This window comes from Tachysurus fulvidraco, chromosome 25 (genome assembly GCF_022655615.1).
Source record: "Tachysurus fulvidraco isolate hzauxx_2018 chromosome 25, HZAU_PFXX_2.0, whole genome shotgun sequence".
In the NCBI taxonomy this organism is placed as follows: Eukaryota; Metazoa; Chordata; class Actinopteri; order Siluriformes; family Bagridae; genus Tachysurus; species Tachysurus fulvidraco.
The window spans coordinates 8,263,795-8,287,571 of record NC_062542.1 but is presented as its reverse complement, the minus strand read 5'-3'; the positions used below and the strand labels follow the sequence as shown (position 1 = coordinate 8,287,571).

The following is a 23,777-nucleotide window of genomic DNA, read 5'->3' as shown; positions in this document are numbered from 1 at the left end:
GGAGATCTATCACTGTACCAAGGAGGTTCCCCGCTGTCATTTAGAGTATGTTAAAGTAAATGGTGAGGCACTGAAAATGGAAGCAACCAATGATACATGACCTTCAGCAATGACGGCCATGGCATCGGACTATCTCGCTGGCCTTTGGTTAAAAAGTATTTACATAGACCATCCAACTAAGTGCAGTGGCTGGCCAAGAGTGAACTTGCTCACCCTGCTTTAATGAACTAAGGCAGCCCATTACAAGCAAAAATGGCATACTTAATTCTAGCTCATCTCCCGCGCCAACCCTGAACATCCCGTGCTGCCTCAGGTCACCCTCCACTGTCGCCCAGGGGTCAAAGTAATTTCGAGCACCTTCATTTCCTGTGGAAAGTACAGATGGACGTCAAAAGAGAAAAGAGTGCAAAAGTGAGTGAGATCTACAATGAGAGCGAGAGAGAGAGAGAGAGAGAGAGAGAGAGAGAGAGAGAGAGAGAGACAGAGAGACAGAGAGAGAGAGAGAGAAGTGTGTGTGTGTGTGTGTGTGTGTGTGTGTGTGTGTGTGTGTGTGTGTGTGTGTGTGTGTGTGTGTGTGTGTGTGTGTGTGTGTGCATGGGAGGGGGAGCAGGGTTGATAGGTGGCAGGTTGGTTGAGGTTAGTGATTATTAGAAGCATATGAAGCGAAGATGTTAATTTTTAAAAGCCCACACCAGCCAACCTGATAGGGCTTCTCTCTGCCTCTGTTTCCCAGAAGTGAATGCCACCAGGGCCCACCGCTGCTCTGGGGCCTAATTAGCATGCTAGGAAAAGGTCAGCCCAGGCAATCTCTTAAACACAACCTGCCATATGTTACCTGTGTTCAAACGAACTAATGAGAAACGTGTAAGAGTATAGAGGCTACAATTTCAAAGACAATATCCTAATGCTGAGGGTCAATGGCCAGAGCTAGAGAGAGAAGGAAGAGAGAAAGTGGGCAGAGAGTAAGTAAGAGAGTAAGTAAGCACACAGAGAGAGAGAGAGGGAGGGAGAGAGAGAGAGAGAGAGAGAGAGAGAGAGAGAGAGAGAGAGAGAGAGAGAGAGAGAGAGAGAGAGAGAGAGAGAGAGAGAAAGCAAACTCCATGTCCCATTGCCTTCTTATTAGCAATCAGTGACCTATGGGCATCAAAGCTGTGTTTATGGGAATCCAGCAGCTGGAGGGGGTATTCTCTTAACCAGCTACACTCTTCTACACTTGCATTTATGTGGCCGGACTGTGATATTTAGGCCAAGCATTTCAGCCCTAACTGCATCAAGTTACAAGTCACTGTTTAGTTAGTTAAAATCTGTTGTTATGGTACCATTAAAACGTTAATAATTGTTATGATACCATTAGAACGTTAATACCATTAAAACATGCATAATGCTAGCTAACTTTGATGCAGTGTCAAAGTCATAAGTTAGATTTTTAATTTCCCTTAAATTTTAACACATTTCAACACTTGTACATTTCAAATGGTACATTTAGTTTAATGTTAGTTGCAATTAAACATAACATTAAACATCTTAATAACACTTAAAAATAGTATTTATTTATTTATTTATTTATTTATTTAAAAATAATATAAAAAAAGAAATGAAAGGAATATTCATTTTGTAAATAAAAGAAAAAAAGTGCAGGCTTGACTTCAGTTCATCATTTGTTTATGTACTGTATTGTTTAGCTTTTGTTTATGTCTGGCAGCTAAAACTAAATCACTTAACCACAGTAAATAATCAGCTTGTCAGTTGGAAGTTGGCAAATACTGTAATACTGTATACCAAACACTACAGCTAATATACTGCATACTGACATCCTTTTAGGCAGATCTAAAATCTTTATATTATTATGTTGGCTTTGTAGAAGCCAACATTCTGTTTTTGTATTTAAGCTTAGACAAAAATTTATCAAAATTATCTCCTCCTAGGGCTTTCGAGCCACACACCAAATTCGGATATGTTGTAGACCCTGGTCTGAAGTTTTACGCTATTACTTTTCTAAGCGATCTGAGTACCGGTACTTCCGGTACTGGGTCACAAAGTGGCCTTTTTTCGACATAGACTCCCATTATAAACTTTGGAGGTTTATAACTCGCCGACAGGCGGGTTGTCCTGCAGCCCCGCCCCCAAAATATGCTAAATCAAAAAACTTTTTACATTGACATGTCATATATCAAAACACTCAGAACAATGAAGAAAACTTCCTCACGGGTATTCTGATGATGTCACATGATGTCACGTGATGTCAAGTGATAATCAAAAATTAGCACAACATGGACGTGTCATATATCAAAACTCTCAGCCCAATGAGGGAAACGTCCTCAAGAGTATTCAGATGACGTCACATGCTTGTCTCCACTTGCCTCCAAATGTTTTGGCACCCTAGCTTTCTGTCCACTTGCCTCCATAAAGTACCAACCTTTTGTGAATACTTGCTTCGTCAGAGCCAACATCAAAGCTTGTCGCGTCAAACTTTACAAATCTAGTTTGTATTGTCCTGTTCATCTTTAAATAACAAGGTTAAGAAATAGGAGTTGTATAACATGAGATGTACTGCAAACATTTAAAACAAGTATCATACTTATTAAAAGCGAATATACCAGACAAGTCAGTTCCTCAGTCTTGCTCATCAGATGTACTATATGTTCTCAAGAACAGGCAAGAAGCATGCCGACATCCATGTCAAAGGTTGATACGTGTAATTTATTTAACTGTCATTATGCTTTTCCTTATAGCTTATAGATTAGCTTAGCAGTATTGGCTCAGAAATAATATCTAACACCCAGTAAACCAAAAGTAAAAATTAACCTTTAACAAACAAACAAACAAACAAACAAGTAAAATAATTGGCCTCATGACTAATTACACAGTTAATGCTAGCTTGCTAGATAGAAGAAATCAAGTTACGTGATAATGAACTAGCACAATCATATGTGCTTTAATATAAGAGAGATGAAGGAGATTCTGATTTTGAAATAATTGGCTGAAATGGACCTTGGTGCTACACTCTCCCCTCCATGCTAAATCTAAGTGTTATCATGTTAATTACACAGATATTCCAAGCATGTTTTATGATTACGTTTTTTACCTCTGCTTTCAAATCCAGAAATAAAGAGAAATCAGCTTGATGTAAAAAGGTATATGCCTAAATTTAGCTAGCTAGCACTGGATTAAAGTGCACGTCCTGTATGTGATCCTGTATTCTTTGGTATCTCTTTAAAATAAGTGTTTAGATGTCCCCTTCTTCATAAATAAAAGCTTCCTAAGGTCTTTTGGAGATCATTTTTGTATTAGTCTTTTAATAATAATAATAATAATAATAATAATAATAATAATAATAATAATAATAATGAATGAAGCAATTCACCTTTCACCTTCGAAATATCAATAGGCTTCGTTCCTTTCTCACCACTCAATCTACCACCACTCTTATTCACAGTCTAGTAACCTCCCGGCTTGACTACTGTAATTCTCTTCTTATTGGGCTTCCTCACAAAACCCTTCATAAGCTGCAACTCGTTCAAAACTCTTCTGCCCGTATTATCACTCGTACTCCCTCTATCCATCATATTACACCTGTTCTGGAACAGCTACACTGGCTTCCCATTAATTTTCGTATCAAGTATAAAATTCTTCTTCTAACATTTAAAGCTATCCACAATCTTGCACCTTCATATCTTCTTGATCTTCTTCATACTCCAAAACCAACTCGCACTCTTAGGTCTTCTTCTTCCACTCATTTCATTGTTCCCTCTGTCCGTCTTGTAACGATGGGGAACAGAGCTTTCAGTTACTCTGCACCTCAGCTCTGGAACTCACTTCCATCTGAACTCCGTAATATTGATTCTCTTTCATCATTTAAATCTCAGCTTAAAACTCATCTGTTTAGTTTAGCATATTCTAGATCATGATTTGTAATGTTGGTCCAATTTTTTTTCTATGTAAGTATTGTATAACTATATTTTTTGTTGTTTTTCTTCTTCTTTTGTACGGCGACCTTGAGTGTTAGAAAGGCGCCTTTAAATAAAATGTATTATTATTATTATTAATTCATTTTAAAAAGAATTGGGTCACACAGTTTGTAATTTTTTGTAAACCAAGACCACCTCAGATGATCCAATTGTCAACACAAAAACGCTCATTTTGCAGCTGAACTGAAATACAATTTTCCCAGCTCAAGCTTCCTGTTGAGGCTACTCTAAAAGGACCAGATGCTACAAGGTTAAATTGCCAAGAAAAGACTGCCACTACCAGTGGGATCCATCTCACATGTGTGTGCTCTCTGGCTTTGATAGAAAAATATGCTGCTATTAACCAGTCAAATCATAATGTTCATTGAAATTTTTTTGTTAACAATATAATTTTCAATTGTTAACAGCAAAATTCTAATCATGGACAAAATCTAATATCTACCCAGCTTTCTCACTATTCTTACCAAAAACACTACAAATACCACAATTCTCATTGATATACTGTACATCCTACACCCAGTATTCAATGTGTGTGCACTGTAGAGGTGTAACACAATGCCTGTATCTGTATCTGTCTAACGCTCCAAATACTTGTAGAAAATTTGTTGTTGTTTTTTTTGGTTAACCTTATGACTCTGCCCTAAAAACACTGGAAAATACTGGAAAATAAAAAGCGCTACTTGAAATCTTTCACAGATTATAACACTAGATAGCAGTTTGCAGAACCAAACCATTCATTCTTCTGAGCCTGACAATCCGTGGACCTGTGGACTTCTAATATGACTCAGGAAACTAGGTATGTTTAAAAGCAATGTATTTTCAAAACATTGTTGATGAAAAGAAACAAAAAACAAGCAAAAATAATCAATTTTCTTAACAGATATAGTTTTGACTTTTGTTTCAGTGCAGATTAGAGAAGTTCCCCCGACATGCTATCACAATTTAGTATAAAGCTGAGATGGCTAATGTTAGAAAACATTCTAACATTCTTCGAACTTACAAGATTATTGTTCGGTTAAAATTGAATAGTTTATCTCCCATTAATTTTTATGTTAATGATGCTGGTTTGGGAGAAGGGTTGCCAGATTCCCTGTACGATGGCCACATATACGGATGGAACTAAACACCACTGTTAAACTGATCCATCCAGAAAACTAAAAAAGAATTCTAAAAAGAAAAATGTCTACTTATCAACTAACGGATAGTTTCAAGTCTTTTTTTGTGGATATTGAAATGTATTTATGGTGGAAATTTTACTGAAACCTGCAACTGTCTTTAAAGCTTTCATTTTCTCTGTCCTTAAAATGCAACATTAAAGTGAAAACCTCACACGATTTTTCCTTTGTTTTGTCCACTGGGATCCTGAATGCCTGAAGCTGGCAAGCTTTGATAAAAAAATTATAATCCACAAATTTTCATATATATCTGTATTCGTATATTTAATATACCTTAGATGTTTGATCTGAATAATGTATTCACGTTCAGTTGCACCTAGTACATACACACACACACACGCACACACACAACAGACAAGTACATCCAAACTCATATCTGCTCTCAGAAATAGAAGGAACTACTTGTTGAGGCAGGCTAGCTGAGGAATGTGGGATTGTGGAGGTTAGAATGGGAGGCAGGGCGAGTCTCTGTCACTGTCTTTGAGTGTAATGAAGAGTGAAGCTTCACCTCTTGTGCTTACAAGGGCTTCCAGGTCCTTTTGCTGTTGGTGAGCGGCAAGAGTGCTATCCTGCCCGTCACCTCCTATTTCTCTCCCCCCATCCCTCTGTCTGCAACAGCTCTGCTCATCCTCCTCCTCTCCACTCAGGAACCCAGGATTTACAATGCCCTTCATCATCACCCCCTCCTCTTCCTCCTGCTCCTGCTCTTTGGCTGGGGAGGTAAAAAAAAAAAGAGAGAGGAGGTCAAGGTAGTGCGTTTCTACCCCAAAGTGTATTCAATATAGTGAGCCTTCTTTCCCAGCTGAAACATTCATGTGCAGCCTGGAGACTGTAAGTGAAGAACAATTAGGTTAAAATTGACCCCAAAATCATGCTGGGAATGAGTGGTGGGGGGAAAAAGAGAAAAAGAAAAGAAGAAGAAAATGAAGATGGGGATGAAGGAGAAAAAGAAGAAGAAGAAATGATTAAAATAATTACAAATTGTGCCCTGACAAGCAAGAGCAAAATTTAGCCCAGAGCCATTTGTCTTTAATTAGTTAATTAATCCTTACACAAATTATGAGCAATAACTCATCATACGGAGCTCACCCATCAGAAATTCAGCCGACTTAGATTTCTTCTGCTTAGCTTGCTTCAGAGCCTTCTGCTCCAACTTCTGGAGGGAAATTGTTAAATGAATAAATTAGTTGCAGAATGAAGATCATCATTTATGATCCGCAACTAACACAGTATTTTAAATATGGAACGACACCGAAATGACATTTAATTTACATCGCTGCTAAAGGGGTCAAGCACTAATTGAACAACAGGGGTGGAAAAATTTTAATCATAAATAGATAAGAAAAGTTGACACGAATGCCTAATGAAGGTCACATTAAAATAGTTCCTCCTTCTAAACCACAGTCTTCACACAAACCAAGCAGAACATTTTCCCTATCAAAAAATGCACATTTTATTCTATGTGAAAATGCTGCTATGTTCTGTGAATATGAATATGCAAATCAACACAAACACTTGCACATAACAGTGAGCACACATATCCCCCCCAACCACCACACACACACACACACACACACGCACACACACACACACACACACACATACACACACACACACACACACACACACACATGCACAAAGAGTGCAAAATGGGAGAGAAAACAGGAATCACAGGATATTGAATAAAATAAATAACAATTTGTTAAATAACACACAACACCAGAATGGTATCAGTGCAGTAGTTAAAGCCTTTTATGTGTAACAGCAACCCGACTGCATAGATCAGAGTGATAAAACAGTCGGCACAGGAGCAGGCTGCTTGCATGTACACAATATAAAACATGGTTTCAAAAATGAAGAATCAGGCTGTGTAAGAGGAAGATGTTTTTCATTCTAGATGACAGCGCAATTAAAGCAGCGAGAGGACACATTCCAATCTGGAGAGAAGAGTTTAGCGAATCTGTTTTTACATCCAACAAGCCCTAAAGCCAGACATTCATTTGCACCACTGAGATTAATGCTCATCTAATTGTAACTTATTTAAAAACCATTTTCTTTTTTTCATCTTCTCACCACTGCCTTCAAATCAATTTCTCCAACAGAAAGACTGAAACACTGACCAAAAAAAAAAAACCCTCAATTGTGCCAATTATGTTGTGGGAAAAATGTTATGCTAATAATAATAATAATAATAATAATAATAATAATAATAATAATAATAATAATAATAATAATAATAATAATTCTCATTATTGTTGTATTATGTAATGATCCACACTAAGACTACGATTGTAATTGTTCCAGCAGAGACAGAATTGTTGCCAGCTCTCCAAGGAGCCTGAACCAACTGACCAGCTGATGTGCTGATAAACTCAAAACTGCACAACAGTGTAAATAACTCATGAAGTTGTAAATGTAATGGCAAATTTTATGTTTTTGTTTACTTTTTTCTTATTAGCTGCTGATTTTAAATGCACAATATGCACAATAATCTTTTTTTTAACATCTACAAAACATTTTGCTTCATTTCAAAAACATGGAATTGTTTAGATTGCTAATTTGTTATATAAAAAATAGAATCTTTAAATAGAATAGTTATAATAATAATGTGCACTCTCGGTCAACATGAGTGTGCTTGTGCTTGTCACATTCAGCTTTTTAGCAGGTGCTGTAAATGCAAGGTGTGTTTGCTTCATATTTTGGTAACTTTTTGTTTTACACACAATGTCAGACGCAGACATTGATGGGGCTGGTCTTTGTTACACTGATGTAATTAAGTTTAAATTAGCTCAATGTGGGCGGATAGCCTTTAGATCTCAAATCAGTGTTTTTTTGCCCTTGAGACTCAGGCACTTTGAAGAGGGTGGCAAAATATAACAGATATCAAGTTTAATTATTGTACCAAATGTTTCATTGTCACCCAACATGAGCATCATACAAGAGATAATATACCAAACTTCACTGCAAGAATTAAATTTAATTATTATTATTATTATTATTATTATTATTATTATTATTATTATTATTAATAATAATAATAATAATAATAATAATAATAATAATAATAATAATAATAATAATAATAGTCATTATAACAATGACTATTATTATTATTATTATTATTATTATTAACATTTTCTATAGTTCAAAATAGAGTTAAAGTGAAACTACACATGTTAATGTTCCTTTCACATGATTTTCAGAACAATAGTAGATTTGGTAATACTCATTGCTCATAATTTAACACATTCCCTAGTTCCGTGTTTTTTTGCTTAAAGATACTGACACTGACACTGCAGAGAAAAAAAATCTATGCTTGTAATTTAGTCAGTAGTCATTTAGATTGTTCTAGCTGGAAAATTCAGAGAGCTGCACATAATCTTTTAATTTGACTTTCCTTCCTTCCATTGTCTGTTTTCCCCGTTAGGTATGGTACTTGTCAAAACAGAAATCATTCAAGGACAAAGCGTACATCTGTGTGATATCTGAATAAATACACCACAGTATGATCAAACCCCGTAACGATCAGTATTCAAGTGGCCGGGCACACTGCCAAACTGGGGTTCCAAATCACTGCTTAACTGTTACAATATTCTAAATATCATAAGCCTTTGTAAACACAATAGCCCAGATCGTTCCTGACACATCATCCTAATGCAGATAAATATATTAAGATTCCTGCACTGGTCTAGTGTCTTCTGCCAAGCAAAAGCTACATTATAAAACCACAAAGCTACAGTACAGGCCTCCAACAAAATGGGGCAGAAAAAAACTGGCAAGATTAAGATGACATCCGGAGGCATTCCGTTTGTGGTTTAAAAGTGAAAAGCCTGCCCTTTTTCCCAAGAGTCCTAAACATGAAGCTGCTAGTTTAGTTTAGTTTAGTTTAGAATAGAGAGGACAGAGGGAGGGGAAAACATCCTGTAACTAAGTGGTGACAAGTGAAATGTAGGAAGTTTTTAAAAGAATGTGATTGTTGTCAAAAGCAATTGGGCACAACGGCAGCTTGTTCAGTTCAGGTTGTAGTCAAAAAAGTGGTGGTGCTGGGATAGGTACAGATAGACAGGGCACAGGGCTGGTGGGCATAGACCAGCTCCGCAGTGAATTTTGCATACTGTACGGATCAGCGCCCAGTTCAGACAAGTCACATTGAATCTGCCATCAACCAACTGTGCTTCATGAAACCGTCGACTCTCATTTACGTCTGAGTATATGCCTCGGCCCAGCTGCAGTAAACAAACCCTGCACGCTCAAGCGTTGTGTTTAACCCATTCATCTCCCCATTCATCTGCAAATACAAAGAATACTACATGTCCTCCACAAAATCACCTGACCCTTAAACATGGATGTTGTAAGCTTGTTTCTCTCATATTCAAAAAGGAGCACCTGTGCCTACTCAATAAACACGCACACATGTATACATGCACAAAATAAGATTAGGCATCGGTGGCGCTGCTGCTACAGTATAGGCTTTGCCTAGAAACCAGGCTAATTTATGATGAAAGTGGTATGTTCTTAATAACAAATAATAAACAGAAACATTTCTAAGCATTTCTTCATTTTTTTATTTTTAGAGAAAGTTATACTGATGGTTTAATTTAGAATAGAATAGAATAGAATAGAATAGAATAGAATAGAATAATTTTAAGTTAAAGCAACAGTGTTTAAAGAGTCGTTGGTGTGCAGCCAATTACTGCAGGTCTTTTTCAATACATTTTTTGGACAGCATCGTTTCAAATAAGCCCAAGTAATTGCTGAGAAGCTAACAGATCTTTGTTGAACAAGAGCACTGTCAGTTGCTAAAGACAGGAAAACATAATTAGTATTCAGGCTTAATTAATCTATGCTAGCCCTTTTAAGAGAATTAGTCAATTATTTATGCATGTGTACCACTTTGATGCCAACAGATTAAGGTTGCAACAACAAAATGAGACACTTATTTCATGCTTTAATAACGCTATTTTCACTACATTTACTGTACTATAAACATCAACTTCTTTAGCAAGTGCAGCTTCTTTGATACAAGCCTTGTTATCCAGACAAAAATGGTCAGTCAAAGTTTACAAAAAGAGCTCTAGAAACATCATGTGTAGAAAATGGATGGCCAATAGGACCGGTGCATAATAAAATACATAAATGTTATGTTCTATTGTGCATAAGTCCAACACATGAAATATCTATTAAAGCTGGGGGGCTTTGCTGGATCATGAGAAATTTGCCAGGGAATTGAAGAGGCTTTTTGTTCATCTACTAAAGGCCGTCACAGTATTTCTGCTCAAATTCCATTCCCCACTGACCTCTCACAGGCCACCGTTTTGCACGATAAATGTCAGTGGTGATCCTGCCTCACTACCATGACAGAAAACTATGAGGTAGAGGTCTGACCTCACCAAAGAAAAGGGATAGTTACAGCACCGAATCCATCCACTGTTTCAGACTGTGAGACCTCTTCATCAAGCTACTGACCTGCTTGATCCTGTATGTGGGTGGGGGTGGATGCAGCATGTTACCATACGTTGCCTGAATTTTTATTCTTGTTGTGCCTTACTCATCAGAGCTAGAATTCAAAGTCAGCCAGGACTGCAAAATCCCTCAGAGGTTGTACCCTGTTAGTCCATCCACACTATTTTACACAAGGGCCCAAGTTTTACACTTGTGATCCAAATTCACCACTAGACCATGTGTTATCTGAGGTTAAGTTTCCCTAAGAATGCCAATGGCCAGATTGTAATTGGCAGAGACGAGTAAAAGAACCTTTGCAATCTCACTGCATCTCCCAGCATAGTTCATGTACTGATCTTAACTTAGCAAGAACAATATTTGACTGCTATGGCACGAGTAATGAGTAACTCCATCACATACTGCACAAAGAGGCACATGCAGCGTTTTACTCTGTTTTACTCAGAGCTTTTTCCTCTGAACATGCTGCTGAGATATATATTTATTTATCTATTGTTTTTTGTTATATAAAAACAAACCTTGCACAAGACATGCGGTTAAAATACACCAAAAGCATACTTTTACTAGGATTATATAGCCTGCATGGAATCATCTGTACTTGTGAAGTATCCAATAGCTGTGCATCACAATGATGGACATGCATTATATGCTATATGATTACACAACCAATTTATAACTCTTAGAAAGTACACTTTTGCAGTTTTCAAACAATACCAGTCCTCATCACTATAATCTAGGATATATTTATATCTAGGATAGAATGAACCTGCATTACTTTTTATTTACAATAGTTAAACTCAAAAAACAGTGTGGAGGAATGATGCAGATTAGCAGAAAAATAAATAGAATTCCTGTCATAAGTTAATTCTTACTGCTGCAAAAAAAATGGTGAAATGGTGGGTTATAGAAGAACAACACCATCAAGTAAAATGAACATTTAATTATAATTTTTTTGCATTTAGTCAATATGCAAATAGAGGCACATGAGAGCATGCAAGAACAAGAAAATTTCCACTAATAAAGAACATTCATTTATGAGATGGTTGCTAATAAATATAGATTACAGTACGGTTTTCAACACAAATACCCCAGACATACTAATCAGCAGACTTTTACTGATCCACCACTGAAAGCAGGCTGGCATAATGCATTTTGGTGCAGGACTTTGGTGTAGGACTTTTGGACCTCTAAAGATAATTAACACAGCCCAAAAAATCACTAGGTGTCCACTGCTCTCCCTGGAAAACTTCACCACCTCCCACTATCTCCGTAAGGCCAAAAGCCTCATCAAGGACACATCACACCCAAGCCACCATCTGGTTGATCTCCTGGCCTCTGGCAGGCGGTAAAGGTCCCTAAATGCAAGGACAACTTGTCTACAGGACAGTTTCTTGTTGTTACTTCTATTTTGCTCAGAGAATACACATGGACTGTGCAATATTTAAGTGTATCTCAGGGGAGTTTTTACTCCAAACCATTGAACTTTATACAAATTTGGTTTGTCATTTGCTAAATCTTTTATTTGTTTTGTTTTATTACATTCTCACTGTTTTATATATATATATATATATATATATATATATATATATATATATATATATATATATATATATATCTGTGTGTGTGTGTGTGTGTGTGTGTGTGTGTGTGTGTGTGTGTGTGTTATACATACGTGTGTGTTAGATATTCATAAAATATTGCAGTCCACAAAACAATGGGAGACATAGCACAGTTGGTTTGTTCAAGAGCCACGGTCTCCAGGGTAATGTTGGCATACCACCATGATGAACCACATCCAACAGGAGTAACTGTCAACACGAGGAAGCTGTCTAAAGGTGATGTCTGGATACTAACCCAGATTGTATCTTAAAGATAAAACATAAAACCACAGCTACTCAATTTACTAAAAAATTAAATGCCTGAAAAATACACCAAAACTGTTAATGGGGAGATCCACAGGATCAGTATTTGGCTGTATATGCCTGCTATAGTCAATCCTTTGGTCACTAGTGCCAATGTCAAATGTCTGTTTCAATGGTGCCAGTGGCAGAGATCTTGGGCTATGAACAGTGTAAAACAGTGTAAAACATGTTCTCTGACATGTTTTACACTTTCCCACATCTGGTAAGAATTACTGTGTGAAGAAGCCCCAAAGAAGCTTACCACTCAAACTGCTATGTCCCAAGAGTGAAGCATGGTGCTAGACTAGTCATGCGTTGTGCTGCAATATCATGCTATTCCCTAGGCCCACTACTTATGCTAGATGGTTGCATTACTGCCAAGCATTGCTGAACCATTCAGGAGGACCATGGACACCCAGTTCAAACATTGCTCATTGAAGGTGGCACCGTGTTTCAGGATGAAAATGCACTCTTGAGCTGTGGCTCAAAATTCCCCTGGCCAATATGTAGAACTTGTATATGTCATTTCCATGCTGTACTGGCTGTAAAAGTGGCCCTACACCATACTAATAAATAATCATGGTCTAAAATGCAGGTGTTTAAATTGCCAAGTATGTTCATTATATTCGTATCCAAGCCCTGTATATTCATTTGTATGAAACTGAACACATCAAGCTCATTTGTTCAAATATATATATATATATATATATATAGAGTGTGTGTGTGTGTGTGTGAGAGAGAGAGAGAGAGAGAGAGAGAGAGAGAGAGAGAGAGAGAGAGAGAGAGAGAGAGAGAGGGAGAGAGCACAAATTATATAGCATAATTTAAATAAATGACCTTGATAATTTTGGCTGAAATCTGTTTCATACAAATCAAGATAAAAGGAACGGGATGAACATAACCTTTGTTACTAAATTAGTTTTGCAAATAGTACTGAATTTACAAGAAAATGCTTGAGTATACAAACCTTGCATAAGTATTCACCCCCTTAACTTTTACATTTTCTCTAATTTTGTAGCATTATAAACCAGAAATTTAAAAGGTTTAAATTTAATATAAAAAATACATCATGCATGTATCTCATACATACACAAAAAACCTAACATTATGATCGCATAGGTATTCACAGCCTTAAAATTCCTCACATTTTAAATTAGAATAATATATCCAAATTAAAATAGCAACATAAAATAGCCTATAAAAAAGTACACATACAAATGACAATAGTATCCAAAGCTATTTACAAAATAAAACATAGTACTATTATTTGCATAAGTATTACTTAGCAACCCATTACTTCGAAACCCTATATTAGTTCTGGAACAGTTGGAAGTCAGAAGTTAAATAATGAATTAAATGCAATCGACCTGTGGGCAACTATAGTGTCACATGATCTCAGTATAAATAGACATGATCCAGTAAGAACTCAGAATTTGTACAAATATAGCAAAATAAGCATTATAAAGGCCAATGAGCTATCAAAAGCATGTCCGGGACACAGCCCTGGAAGTTATGCAATCACAACTGTTGTTTTTTATTTGAAACTCATTTCAATATAATCACTGGTTGCACAACGTTGCACACATTGCTTTTTTGCATCAGCAATACATGGTCAAAATGACAATAACGGCCTCTTGGCTTGTCTTGTCCTATTTTGTAGATTTATATATTATAATCTCAGTAAAGTACAGTTCAGGTCTAGGTTCCACTACAAAAGTGGGTGAATACTTGACTGACATCTGTTTTTAGGAAAAGATAAAAGAAAAGAAAAAGCAAAAAGTAGAAAGCTATCCATATTTTCTTTACCATTTATTAAAAAAAAAAACAGTTAAATATATTACCAAAAATAGGTGAAAATACCACAATCACATATTCAAATGCATACAAATGTGCATTCAAAACAATAATATATTGGAGCTCTGGATATGAAATGCATAATGATGCATCTCACCAACACATTGACACTGTTGAGTAAGCTCTTTCTCTTCACCTTTATGAGGTTCAGTGTGTTTATAGTAGCATTATCTTGACACAATATCTAGATGAGGGACAATGAAAGAGGCATTCATTTATTATCTATAGTAACAAATTATTTCCCGTCTATTCATTTCCGTCAAATAAAAGACTATTTGGTCTTTTTTTCATCTCGTTACTCCATTGTAATTCACACAGCTTCCTCAAGTTCCTGCTGAAACAGCAAAACAAACCCCAGGCTAAATGTGAAAGATTATCCCTTACCATGCAAGTTAGGGTGAAACTCTACACTTTTTCACACTAAACAGCTCTCCATTGGGTGTGATTGTAAAACATGTTAAGCTACTGAATGAACATTTTGCATGGGGGGTAGAGGTGGGGAGAAATGTGTGTTGTAATACGTTTAGGTCATTGTTTCTGACTACACTGCAATAATGAAAACAATCCACCATCTCACAATAAGAAAGATTAGACCACCAAATTTCACAGCATATGTCACATGGTCAGATATGTTTATCTTCATAATGTCACTTACTTCATTCCACAAAATGCCTTAGTACTAAAAACACCAAAGACAAAGAAATGTATATGTTCTATTCCTAAAGTGCTATAAATCAACAGTTCCTCAACGTATGCATCCTAATGGACCAAGTTTTAGGTCTACATTTCCCATTTGTTGATTTATTTTTTTTTTCTCAGCAAAAAAGTGACAGGGAATAGATGCTTTATATGTTGCCTAGATCCCAAATCATGTTATGACAATAAAGTGTGGATGATTGTCACAGGGTCTTCAGGGGCTCATTTTAACAAATGCAATTGCCTGTACATTCACACAGCACACACAGTCCTGAGACAAAGAGTGACAAGCCTGCAGCTTCTGCAGCCCAGCAAGCTTCAGCTCATTTCTCTATTCTACAATTCTTCATGATGCCATAAAAGCTGTAACTAAGGACAGTAACAGTGTTAAGTGTGAATGTTAGCATACCCTAAGGACAAAATGAAAAATATAAACATTTATAAGAAAGACAAACATTTAGAAACTTGTTTTAGGTTCTACACAGGCCAATGTTTCTTTGTTATCACATGAAACAGTGTATGTTAAAATATTAATGAAAACAGCAAAAGGGTTTGCATCTCCATTTCTCTATTTACCTGATAATGCTTTGAAACCTGTGCATGCCCATTGCTGGCTTTAAAACTTTCTTCAATTTAATTTGTCTAGTTAATTTGAAAAGCTTCAATTAAATAAAGACATTCTAGTACATTCATTGATTATTATTAAATGGAAGTATATTTTTTCTCTTTTTTTTTTGCATTTCAATGCATTTACTTCTTTTAATTATGTATTTCGCATGCACACACACACACACACACACACACACACACACACACACACACACACACACACACACACACACACACACACACACTTTCGTTAGCCATCACACCATCTCAGTAGAAATGGGCTACCGTTTCAGTCAGGTTCGCTCAGCTGTTAATCCTGGGCAGGAGGGCGTTCTGTTTTCATTCTCCATAAAAAGAGCTTCTCGCTATTGTGGCAGCTGAAATATTTGCCTGACATCTTTTGTTACCTCTGCAGCAGAGCTGAAGGCTGGAATTTCATAGCTACCCGAAAGAAGATCAGTTCACCTCGTTGCCTAAGCGAATATCCCCGGGCCTGTGAGTCTCGAGCCCGTTATTGCTGCAGGCGATTCCTGGACGGTGAGGATCCAATGAAACTTTTTTTCATAGTTCCACAGACACTAAACAAACCGAGTAGCTATGACAACAGATAGGGCGCGAGTCTGGAAAGCCATCTTTTGTGCACACGTGCGGAGAAACGTAATGCATGCGCGAGGCCGCACTCTTCTGTACTCTGCTATTCGAGCTGTGGGCATCTATTACACTTTCAGACCGACTGCATTGTGGTTCGGCTGTTTATCTGCTAAACATAATGTTAGCTTCTGTTGTTAATTCATATGCACATTTAATTTCAACCGTGCACAAGTTGAAGCAACCTTTTATCATCACCTTTCTCCCAGACTGCATTAAAAGGAGTATTATCATTTTATTATTATTAATTTCTTAAAATGAATGTATTTTCTGATTTTATAAATTCAGTTTCACACAATGTATTTTCACACTCATATTTATAGTAATTCACGTGACACAATGAATATAAATAGCTACATAATTCCACAATAATGTGAATATTCCTTAACATATTTGCTAGGCTAAATATGGCCGTTGATGGTAAGCACTGTAAGTCAATTAGGCCTTTCAAGAGCCAAACAGTGGTTCAGGGCACTCCATGCAGAGAACCTTTAGCAATGGTCATCCAACGGCATTTAGCTCTGTGTTATAACTGAGAGTAAGTTAGTTGTGTCAGGACCTGAAGACCACTTTAATGGCTACATTTTTGTGCATTTTGCTCAGCTGTTTCTTAAACAGCTGTCTGTTGTTCCATCAGGCACTTATTTGTAATATAATGCTATTATTGAGTCAGCAAAGAATCACTAACATTAAGGTCCTCTTAGCAAACATTATAAATAAATGTGTTGCGAAATTACTGTCAAACAATGTTCCTAATCAATCCATGACTAAAAATAAGGTAATATGAATGAGTAAAAAAAAAAGACATCATTTTCTAAATATAACTTACTGAACTCTGGTCACAGTTCTGAATTTTCAAGTTAGACAAAAATCAAGTAGAGTTACCAAAATATTGTAGAGCAAGCTGACCTGAGCTGCTGTTATTTGCCCTGACAGACTTGTAATAGCATTCATCAATCAGCACAGTTTTGAGGTGTCGTGTGAAAATTGGAAAAAATTTGTACGCTTGCATCACACTACAGAGCTATTCAGCACGTCATGTTTTATTTTAAGGTACAAAAGTTGGAACTACACAGTGACTGAAAGGCACTACAGCCAATCCAGAGAAAGCTAGACTACACTGGATGGAGAGAGAGAGAGAGAGAGAGAGAGAGAGAGAGAGAGAGAGAGAGAGAGAGAGAGAGTCTAATGTACTAGGAGAGGAAAGTCAAGTTTTGCATTTCGTTCTCTTTTGTCTTTTTGAGCAGATAAAATGTTCAGTTATTCTCTAGTTTGATGTAAAGCTTATATAGTAATTAATAATGAATAATAATAATAATAATAGAAATAGTGAATAATAATAATAATAATAATTGTGTGTTAGTGTGTTATATAGTTACCCAGTTGAGAGGCTGCTTTATCTAGAAAGCCCATAACTGCAGTGTGCATTGTTGGGCTACATTCCAAACTGCATACAACTGTACTAAACTGCATGTGTCACAACAACATTGTCATTACTATTTTGCCATATGTCTTAGTGTGCATTATGTAGTGTGAGACCCAGACTTGAATTCTGTCTGAATGTGTGCATTCTCAGCATGCGAGATCTGTGCCACACACTACAGTGCAGCTCTGGCTTTACATTATCACTACATTTAATTCTCTTTCTCTGAGATATCATGGAGGTGATATTATGATTGGTAATTTTTATAAAATAAAAGTGAAATCCTCATTTTGAAAGGTATATATTATTTTTTATATTTTATGTTAATATAAAATGTTTGTTTGTTTTTATATATATATATATATATATATATATATATATATATATATATATATATATATATATATATATATATACGCTCTCCCAATGAATGAAGTACGGTTTGCATTATAAAATATTCTGTGATATGTAGCTCGCAGTAGTAACACTGAACTGGCATTATGTTGGTTTTATTTTGTTTAAGTAAACCATTCATTAATGTGGATGTTTCCTACTGCAGTTCTGTATTGAGCATTACCAGCAGTGTTAATGGCATTTAATTAGTTGCTTTTTGCAGTAGAAAATACTGCAGCGATTAAAAAAAGTGTTTAGCTTTCTTCAGCAGGGGGTGCTGCTAAGAGGTTGTAACTGGTAATCTTGAATTTTGATTCTCAAAAGTGATTTTCTGGCCAGAGAATGTGTTTATGTCCTATAGTAGTAATGTTTTATTCATACAGTTCACACTTTTTTAAGAAGAACCAATCATGCTATGGAAAGATTTCTGGAAGCAGTTATATGTTTACTTTTTACATGATAAGTTGGGGGCCCAACTTATTTAAGTGCATGCAATTCACTTATTTTATATGTACACAATTAAAATCAACATTAACATTTAGTGGAAGCTGTTATATCAGTTAGATGCCATGTCAGAACTACTGCTAATATTACAGTGCCCTGCGTCTACCAGATGGTCTACTCAGTTTAGACCTATTCTTACTGTGCTTTTATTATTGATATGAATCTCCTGGCATTGAGGAAGGCGTTAAAAGAGACTCTTGCCTGTGTTAGTAGTACTCTATGTGCGAAAGAGGGCTTTGTTTCTTCTCAACATCAATTACTGTAATGAGGTCCATTCAAGGTAACCCATCATGTAGGTTTGTAAACATTCATTATACAGCATGACAATTTATACAAAGGTTCCTCATTCATAATTTACAGTGTCTAGTACAAACATACTTCAGCACAAAGGCAACTAAAGGAGTCAAACAGCTGTTATGAAGGATAGGTACAAAACAAAGCATTTTGCTTGCAAACAGTCACAGGACATAACTGCCTAAATACACACCCGCATGCATACACACGCATTCGCATTGTCTCTCCAGCTCTCTCTCCAGCCTTTCTCTTTGCTTTGTTACCGACTGTCATGTGACTTGGCCATTCATGTCATTTTTGTTTGGGACGTTTTTTATGCAATATGGCCATGTGCTTCATGGAAATTGTTTAGAAACAATAAATGTGTTATTGTCTAAACTTATAAACATAATTACACCTCTTTCTCCACCACACACACATCATGTTCAGAAGATGTCATCTGATGCAATTTTTCATCATTTAAATCAAGTGATGATCATTTTGACTGATATGCCTTTATTTGACTGTATTTCATCACAGCTTTGTGTTTGACTAATGACTTGGATTTGATGATAAGCAGCCCATGGGACGCACTGGCCCATGATGTCTTTTTTAAAGATGGCGCCTTTGCTTCAGTGCTACTATTTCACTTTCCTGTTTCATTATCTATATCACAAAGTGTGTCATTAGGATCTATGTGCTTAATAGGCCGATTGAAAAGACAATCTAAATAAGACATCTCCTTGTGGTCCTCCACCTCTCCTTTATGACTGTCCTTGATCGGTGATATGATTAAATATAGACTTGAATCTGTGTTTCCGGCTTCAGCTTATCCAATTAATTGCATGTGTAGGCATGAGAGTGGTTAATGATGTTATCTTACCTAATTAACCTGCATAAAGCTCCAACCGTGGACAGTCTTGTTCATCCCTCATCTAAGTGCTCATTACTATCATTAATGTAAAGGGGCTAATCCCGCACTACTGATGTCGGGCTGCTCAGGCACCATTAATTTAGATCGAGCTCTATTTTGGCGCTGTGCTGCAGTCATTTGTTAAAGCTGAAATTATACAGCTATCTGCAGCTGACTGCTGGTTGGGGGAAATGGCTGCCAAGCATGCTTGTTTATTTAAACTGGCATGAAGTGAAGGTTTATTTAGTGCCTGGGAAGTGTTTTGTGAATGGACGTTTTATGGAGTTTTTTACCAGGGCTGAGTGAAGCCTGTATTTCAGAAATAGCCTTTGTGTAGTAGACATGCTGTTCCTGTTGCAGTATTACATCCTGAATTACAGTCAGAATTGAACACACAAACAGGTCACTGTCATGCATCTGTTCTAACTGTGATGTGGTATAATAAAAAATACTAACCAGAGAAAATTAAGTATAAATGTATTCTTTTCTGTCACATAAAGCCCTTCCTCTTTATAAGGTTTAAATTAAGTTAGAGTTGTTTCAGCCAGACGTTTTGCTACAAGCTGTTACATGAGAAAAGCTCTCACTTGCGTTCTTTTTGTGTTTCTCCGCCTGTCTTTCTTTCGCCAGCTTTCCCAATTTTGCAAAGCAGCTTCAATGCATTAACGTTTCAGAATGCGAGTGGATCAATAGCATTCATTGGGCAATGTGTCATTTGTTAATCAGGTATTGATGAGAGTATCGACAAGAGGCTAAATAATCACAGAGCCAGCACCAGGCTTTCATATGTTTCCTTAATTATGTTCTTCATCTTAGTCTACTCACTCCAGCACACACCCTGTCGTCTACTAGTCTAACAGGCTACTAAGGGCTGTTACTGGCTTTAAAAGCTGCACGTACCAACACATCTATATCGGCTACAATTAAAGGTCACAAGTTTATGGTTGATCTACAGATCACTATTCTGCACCAGGAGTGAACTTGGACATTGAAAAACTAGTCATATTATTTAATTATATATTTTTACACAACAGCTTAATTAGATAACCTGGCATTTCTACTACATCTGAAAAGAAAAGTATTCAGTTTGGACATCTCTGATTTTGTGAGTACAGTGAATCAAGCTGATACAGCACTTGGAAGTGTTTAAACATTCTCGTTCGTTGTGACAATGCCTACTGGAATCGCTACTATCAGCCAAACAGGAGCAGCAGCCGAGCCAGGCGCTAACCGCTAATGCATACGAAACACATGTGGCTCAATTACACAAAACCCAAACGCCGGCTGTGCATCTTGGTTGGGGTTTTTCATTTGAGCGGCAGCACAAAAGAGTGTTATCATCTGAACAATTAAAACAAAACCATGTGGGGTCTGAGTGCAAACTCGCTCATTAGCGAGTTTTCTAGGCTGCCACAGTGCTGTGGCTTTGTTGCTGTTAGCATGTTAGCTCAGTCCTGGCAGCGTGAAACACCAGGGCAGTTTGGGCCATATTGTCATTCAACCATGCTCCCAGGCTTTAGACACACACACACACACACACACACACACACACACACACAGTCAGTGTACATGAAATGAAAGAAGAAAGAGATGACAGGACAGACTGCACCATTTAATCAATAGAACTACATATTAGGTGGTCTGCCCACTAGCATTGCCCTCCTGAAGGTCGGTTCTGCCATCAGCATCACTTTAGGGAGGGGCTCCAAAAGACTGCTCCCTAAATTGCAGCCCCAAATCATACCAAAACCACAACATCACCCTTAAGTCTTGCCTTGTGGATTATAGATATAGTGGGGATAAAAATCATGTCCTAGAGCAGTATCATTGTCAAAACTTGTGTCATTGTCAGCATAATAATATTTATCAGAAGAAACACCAACATTAATAGATTCACTTGTTTTTATTATATACAGGCATCCAGCATACGTATGGATGCCTGTATATAATAAAAACAAGTGAATCTGTTAATGTTGGTGTTTCTAATAAATAAATAAATAAAATTTGTTCATTTATTTATTTATTTATTTATTTGTTTGGTTTAGGTTTTATTTATTTAGTTTTCATTTATTTATTTGTACAACTTTGTCATTTTGTTAAAATTCTGTTTCTTTTGCCATTTCTATGTCTGCATTTATGATCCTTTAGAATATACATGCTGTCAAAATTGACTTTAAAAAGAGCATTCCCTCTCTAAATGAAATATTCCTTCCCCAAATGAATTCACAGATAATGAACGTCATCTTTATATCTTGTAAAGCTGAGTTTGAGGCCTCAGTAGATCAGGAGCTGCTGCTGCTCTTCTAAGAGAGCAGAGGAAGGCTGTAAGAACTAACAGCTGATGCCAAATTCTGGTGATTGATTAAGCAAATGTTTATTTGGCCTGCACCCAGCTCCCTCTGCCATCAAAATGTCAAAATATTTTGCCATATATTTAAGCCTGTAAGAAAGATGAAGCTATAAATAACACAGCTCTTGGTGGAAGGAAAAATACATAAACGTTAAGGCTAATTTATTATTCATGCCTAGATTATTCAAGTTTGAAAGCTATGGTGTTGCACAGGGCTTGACTGATATTAAACCTCATATTTTTTTGAATTGCAAAAATGTCAGTTCTTGGGTTGTGTACTGTGACTGCGAAGATACAAGTGGTTTATACAGTTGAAATGAAAGACTGTTTATAGTAATTAAAATCATCGATGTAACATCGATGACTGTAATACAATGTGCTGTGCTACACAATGAGATATTTATAAACTGGGGCTAGAATAAAATTATTCCTTTTTTGTATGTGGTTTGTTTTGGTAGCTCAAACCAAACTGTCTTATTTTGCTCCAAAATAAAAGAATGTTTCTGTACATCTTGCCCAAAATTCACCTCTGCTTGCATTTCAAGCGTCACCACGCCACAGCCAGCACGATCCACACACTGTGCACAGGGTAGCATCTCTATGATCAGGTCTCTTAAAATTACACTTTTTTTTAATGTGACTGCTCATGATTTGCCACTTAAATGAACATTATTCATTCTCGCAGCAGCACTGTGTCACAGCTTCATAGTAGATTATGAACATAGTAGTTTGTCCAGCAATCCTTTACTGAACTTTTCTGTTGGTTGTGAAACGTAAGATATTTTTTGATATATTGCTATTTGGATTGATATTTCCCTAGCTTACTAAATCACATGAAGCCTTTCCAGAAAGCTTAACCGGACCTCTGGTCAACTTAATGTTGAGGTACTGTTCAGGAGATAAATATATAAAAATATGTTTGTCCAAATCATTCCAAATTCAAAATATGTTGTTTAAACTTAATCCAAAATATTTTCTTATCACTAAGTAAATGCAGTATTATTCTATTCTGATATTTGTGCCTCCTGGTGGTCCAGCAGCATGATCCTGTCCTCTCGTTGCTGTGACCCAGGTTCGTTTCTGAGGCAGGGAGCTACCCACTATCAAAGATCTAACTATCAGTGCCGGTCCCAAGCCTGGATAAAATTGGAGGATTGCATCACTAAGGGTATCCGGTGTAAAACCTGTGCCAAATCAAATATATGGACCAGATGATCCACTGTGCCTACCCTGAGCAGGGAGCAGCTGAAAGAAGAACAAAGACGTTTTTTTCTGATATTTAAATCTCTAAACATCCATCCATCCATTTTCTGTACACTGGTTGGCACGGAGTCTGGAGTCTATCCCAGGGGATTTGGGACATAAGGCAGGGGACACTATGGACAGGGTGCCAGCCCATTGCAGTGCACAATCTCACACTCACACATCCTTTCACACACTAAGGACAATTTCAAGATGCCAATCGTCTCCGTTTCCTGAAGCTGAACATGCAAACTTTAAGCACACAGGACAGAGGCAGGTATCAAGCCCCCAACCCCAGAGGTGCCACCGTGCCCTCTAATATTCAGGTTTTTTTTTATTTTGCTTTATTTATTGAAAGTTCTTTTTTT

At 36.8% G+C, this 23,777-nt stretch overlaps 1 protein-coding gene across 4 annotated transcripts in view; it reads right to left on the bottom strand.

Moving 5' to 3' along the window:
* ofcc1 (orofacial cleft 1 candidate 1) overlaps window positions 1–16,619 on the bottom strand; it is a 79,671-nt gene extending 63,052 nt beyond the window's left edge. The window contains exons 1-4 of one of the 4 annotated variants that reach the window (XR_003444240.2): window positions 15,949–16,619; window positions 6,233–6,299; window positions 5,652–5,855; window positions 262–366 (exon numbers count right to left, since the gene is read on the bottom strand). Coding sequence is in view for 3 of the 4 variants with exons in the window: in XM_027169841.2 (XP_027025642.2) it covers window positions 262–366; window positions 5,652–5,855; window positions 6,233–6,236 (313 nt within the window). In the remaining variant the exon portion in view is untranslated. The remainder of the gene's footprint in view (window positions 1–261; window positions 367–5,651; window positions 5,856–6,232; window positions 6,300–15,948) is intronic. The other 3 variants (XM_027169841.2, XM_027169851.2, XM_027169860.2) reach the window with 3 other exon arrangements.
* Window positions 16,620–23,777: the final 7,158 nt, after the last annotated feature.